Source organism: Scylla paramamosain, unplaced genomic scaffold (assembly GCF_035594125.1).
Source record: "Scylla paramamosain isolate STU-SP2022 unplaced genomic scaffold, ASM3559412v1 Contig5, whole genome shotgun sequence".
In the NCBI taxonomy this organism is placed as follows: Eukaryota; Metazoa; Arthropoda; class Malacostraca; order Decapoda; family Portunidae; genus Scylla; species Scylla paramamosain.
Window position 1 is genome coordinate 1,340,001 of NW_026973670.1, and position 5,000 is coordinate 1,345,000.

General features: G+C 41.0%; 1 protein-coding gene across 1 annotated transcript in view; it reads right to left on the minus strand.

Annotated features, from left to right (window-relative positions):
• LOC135096642 (focal adhesion kinase 1-like) overlaps nucleotides 1-5,000 on the minus strand; it is a 30,822-nt gene that overhangs the window by 22,974 nt on the left and 2,848 nt on the right. The window contains 12 exon segments of the mRNA XM_063998321.1: nucleotides 332-461; nucleotides 736-828; nucleotides 938-1,015; nucleotides 1,130-1,312; nucleotides 1,314-1,367; nucleotides 1,369-1,377; nucleotides 1,475-1,537; nucleotides 1,539-1,577; nucleotides 3,066-3,194; nucleotides 3,498-3,632; nucleotides 4,185-4,323; nucleotides 4,624-4,846. Of these exon segments, the coding sequence (XP_063854391.1) occupies nucleotides 332-461; nucleotides 736-828; nucleotides 938-1,015; nucleotides 1,130-1,312; nucleotides 1,314-1,367; nucleotides 1,369-1,377; nucleotides 1,475-1,537; nucleotides 1,539-1,577; nucleotides 3,066-3,194; nucleotides 3,498-3,632; nucleotides 4,185-4,323; nucleotides 4,624-4,631 (1,060 nt within the window). The 5' untranslated portion in view covers nucleotides 4,632-4,846.

Below are 5,000 nucleotides of genomic sequence, written 5' to 3' on the forward strand. Positions count from 1 at the left end.
CCCTTACAACTTCAACTAGAGCCTTTTAAAAGAATGTTTCTCCTGTCAGTAATGCAGAAATGTTGTTAATCCGTCACTGGAACCTTAAAAACACCCTTAAAAACCCTTACAACTTCAACTAGAGCCTTTTAAAAGAGTGTTTCTCCTGTCAGTAATGCAGAAATGTTGTTAATCTGTCACTGGAACCTTAAAAACACCCTTAAAAACCCTTACAACTTCAACTAGAGCCTTTTAAAAGAGTGTTTCTCCTGTCAGTAATGCAGAAATGTTGTTAATCTGTCACTGGAACCTTAAAAAACACCCTCTCTCTCTCTCTCTCTCTCTCTCTCACCCCAGACAGTCCACAGCGACACATTGGACTGGTTGACAAGCCTGCAGTAGCCGTCAACGAGGTCTGCTAAGCTCTCTGCTGCGCCAATGGAGGGACAGGTGATTGTAAGGGCTTCTGTTGTACCTGCCACCTGTAAAATAAGCTTTGGGGTAGTGGTGATGGTGGTGGTAATTAGAGGCTTAATGTGGATGGTAGTAGTAGTAGTTGTAGTAGTAGTAGTGAGAGAAACTATCCACACCTGTTGTTGTCTCTCATCTCTCTCATCTCTCTCTCTCTCTCTCTCTCCTCTCTCTCTCTCTCTCTCTCTCTCTCTCTCTCTCCAGGTCTTTCTCCAATTGAAATTTGTCACCTACCCCCCCCCCTCTCTCTCTTTCACCATGACACAGTAACATCATCACTCTCACCTTGAACTGCACCAAAGCCTTCCTGTGCTGCTCGCAACTGCTCTGTAACGTTTCCACACTCTGAATCTGCTCAAAGTTTGCCATGTGCTGTGCCTGGAATAGTAGTAGTAATAGTAGTAGTAGTAGTAGTAGTAGTAGTAGTAGTAGTAGTAGTAGTAGTAGTAGTAGTAGTAGTAGCAGTAGTAGTGACGGTAGTACTTACAGTAGAGGCCGAGTCTGTCCGGTAGGAGATTCCAACAGTTGGGCCGACAAGCAGAGTTACAGGAATTGACCAGCCACACTGAAAATAGTAATAGTAGTAGTAGTAGTAGTAGTAGTAGTAGTAGTAGTAGTAGTAGTAACTATCAGCAGCACTACAAGACCTACAAACGCTTCACTAACACTTAACACTTACGCCGAGAGCGCAGCGGAAGCTTTCGATGTCAAACCTTCGGACTTTCCCTAAGGTCTCCAGGAACTTGAAGTGACACTCGTAATCGGAGAACGCCGCGAATTTCTTAAAGTTTCCCTGCAAAGCCTTTCGTAACGTTTTCTGTTTGGTGGTGTTGAGGATGTAGGCCGGCAGAAATTTATGGAGGACCGACTTCCTTCTCCAGGTGCTCGAGATTTGATTTCTTGTCCATCGCGCATCCCGTTCATCCGCTGCGGAGAAAACGGGGGTGTCAGTTTTGCCGTCGCAGGGGGTACCGCTCAGATTTCAAGGGGGGACCTAAATTGTATTGTTTTCCTGCAGTTTTACCTTAAAGACTCGCTTGATCTCGATGCAAGCGAGCTGGATGGCTGTGTCGAAATCCATGCCTTCTGCTGCCATTGCTCTCATCCTCCAGGTAGTCACTCTTAACCTGGAAATAGTCATAGTAGTAGTAGTAGTAGTAGGGATAACATACATCACTCATGCAAATTAAAGGCTATGTTTGCTTTGGGGTACATTGGATTGAAAAATACTATTACCATCACAGTGCAGTATTGACTCACAAGTATTGACTGTATGGAAGCATTGAAAAGTTTTAAAACACCACTGTGAAGAGATTAAGAAGTGAAAGGAGAAGAAGAGAGAGGTAAACATCATATATCTGGCAGTGCATCTCAGTGCTGGCTAGGGTGTGGCCAGCTCTCTCTCTCTCTCTCTCTCTCTCTCTCTCTACAAGCTTATTAATGAACAGAATGACTGATTCAAACAGTTACCAAGGGATTAAAATGCAAATATAAGAAATAATATGATTTTGTAGATTATGAACGAGTGAATGAATTTTTTGTATTGACTCACAGGTGAAAAAGGAAATTATTGCCAATGATGAGCTACAGAAAAATACTGAGGAAGAATGAATTAGAAGAAAAGGAGATTAGAGGAAGAACTTAATGATAGTGATGTTGAAAGAATGAAATTATAAAAGCAATAGAAAGAAAAGCAAAGAATTAGAGGGGAAGAAAGGAACACAGCAGAGGAATTGAAAGCAAAAAAGAAAGACATTGATGAAAGTGAAAAATTACAGGAGGAAATGAATGACAGTGAAGTTGAAAACAATGAAATTATGAAAATACTAGAGAGAACAAAAAAAATACAGAAAAAAAATGAATATACAAGTGGGGAAAGAAGCAGAAAAGAAAAATATTGATAAGAAAGGAAAAATCAGAGGGATACAACAGGAAGAAAGCTTATGAAGTGTTAAGGATATCAAAACAAAGGGGAAAATTTTTAAACAAGAGGAAAACAATGGGAGGGAAAACGCCTAATTAGGAACAACAAGCCTGGTAGAGTCCCTTAAGATTAATTATGGCCACAAAATGACCCTCATATATTTGCCGATGACCCCAAGATGACCCCAAGATTAAAAAAGGTTATAATAGTCGCAAAAAACATCATTCTTGACCTTTCGATGTGCTGGGTGACCTTGACGAGCTGACCCGCTGCAGTGACAGACAGAAGTTGATAGACTAATAAAATTTGACAATAAAAAAAGGATTGAATTAGGGAAAGAATTAGTATGACAGAAAACAACAGGGGAAAATTAACATAGCTGATGACAAAGGCAACACACCAGATACCAAAGAGAAAAAAAAGACTCATTTAAAGAGGAAGATGACATCACAGATACAAATATTAAGACTCATGAAATTCAGTGCCAGGGCAGGCTAGGGTGTGCCGACTGTGTAGTACACGGTTAACATGAAATATTGTGAATTGTTACTGAAAAAAATTAAAAGATGATAGCAAGACTTATAACTAAATACTAACAAGTGCTTCTTCTTCTTCTTCTTTCAACCAGTCAGCTACTACTACTACTACTACTACTACTACTACTACTACTACTACTACTACTACTACTTACCTGCTCGTAGAAGAAATTAAAGGTGTGCCGGTCTTTGCTGTACAGAAGGGGCAGGTCTCCGAGGATGTACCGAACTCTCAACTCTAATTTTGTGTCTTCCCCTCGAAGGTTAGGATAACGACACTCAACCTGCCGAGTTAGGAACGTGTTAGGTGAGGTTGGCTTAGGTTAGGTTAGGTTAGGTTAGGTTAGGTTAGGTTAGGTTAAGTTAGGTTAGGTTAGGTTAGGTAGGTTAGGTTAGGTTAGGTTAGGTTAGGTTAAGCTAGGTTAGGTTAGGTTAGGTTAGGTTAGGTTAGGGTAAGTTAGCTTTGGTTAGGTTAGGTTAAGGTAGGTTAGGTTAGGTTAAGTTAGGTTAGGTTAGATTAAGCTATGTTTAGGTTAAGTTAGGTTCAGTGAGGTGTGAGTTAAGTTAGGCTAGGATAATTAGCTGACCTGTGCCATGGTGAGGTCATGGTGCAGCCAGTTGACCTCTCTGGTGATAGTGTTCCTCAGACGCAGGGCAAACATGTTGGTGTACTCCCTCACACCCCCCCCACTCTGCCGGCTGATGACCACGCCAATGATGCCCTGGGAACGAGTCAGGTCAGGTCATTAGGTTCAGTTTGGTTTGGTGGGTGAGGAGGAGGAGGAGGAGGAGGAGGAGGAAAAGGAGGAGGAGGAGGAGGAGGAGGAGGAGGAGGAGGAGGTTAAAAAAGTAACAACAATGACAACAACACAACACAACAATAATAATAATAATAATAATAATAATAATAATAATAATAATAATAATAATAATAATAATAATAATAATAATAATTACCTTAACATCTGGATCCTGTTGATTTGAAAAGAGAGAAAGAGAAATAGCTTTAATTATCTCTAAATAGTGGTAGTAGTAGCAGTAGTAGTAATAGTAGTAGTAGAGGAAGAGAAAAAACTTGTAGAAATTCTCTCTCTCTCTCTCTCTCTCTCTCTCTCTCTCTCTCTCTCTCTCTCTCTGTCACCTCTTGCATCTCCTCATCTCCTTCTCTTTCTCTCAGTCTTTTCCCCGTTCAAATACGCCAACCACCTACTCTCTCTCTCTCTCTCTCTCTCTCTCGCTCTCTCTCTCTCTCTCTCTCTCTCTCTCTCACTTACCCTTATGTCTGTTCCTTCACCATATTTCACGACATTGAAGGAGGAATTGAAGTGGATTTTGATGTTTTTCTCCCATCTTCTCTCCTCCTCCTCCTCCTTCTCCTCCTCCTCCTCCTCCTCCCCCTCCTCCAGCATCTTCCTAGAAAAATAGTAGTAGTTGTTATAGTTGTTGTTGAGCTTGTTGTTCTGTTATCATTATTTCATTAGGAGGAGGAGGAGGAGGAGGAGGAGGAGGAGGAGGAGGAGGAGGAGGAGGAGGAGGAGGAGGAGGAGGAGGGAAGAGGATTGTAGTAGTAGTAGTAGTAAGATGAAGAAGAAGAAAAAAAAAAAAGAAGAGGAGGAGGAGGAGCAGAAGGAAAATTGTAGTAGTAGTAGTAGTAGTAGTAGTAGTAGTAGTAGTAGTAGTAGTAGTAGTAGTAGTAGTAGTAGTAGTACTTACAACGCCATCTATGAGGTAGGAGGGGAGAAAAGGATGCGGTCGTCCACTTTCTATAACAGTAGCTTGAGTAGTGGTGGTAGTAGTAGTAGTAGTGGTAGTAGTAGTAGTAGTAGTGTTCATAGTAGTAGTAGTAGTAGTAGTAGTAGTGGTGGTAGTAGCAGCAGCAGCGGTTGTCAGTACATTGTAGTTAAGCGGTTGTTGTTGTTGTTGTTGTTGTTGTTCTCTGAGGAAAGAAAGAAATTATTATTATTATTATTATTATTATTATTATTATTATTATTATTATTAATGGTAGTGGTGATGGTGGTGGTACAGGAGGAGGAGGAGGAGGAGGAGGAGGAGGAGGAGGAGGAGGAGGAGTTATAATAATAATAATA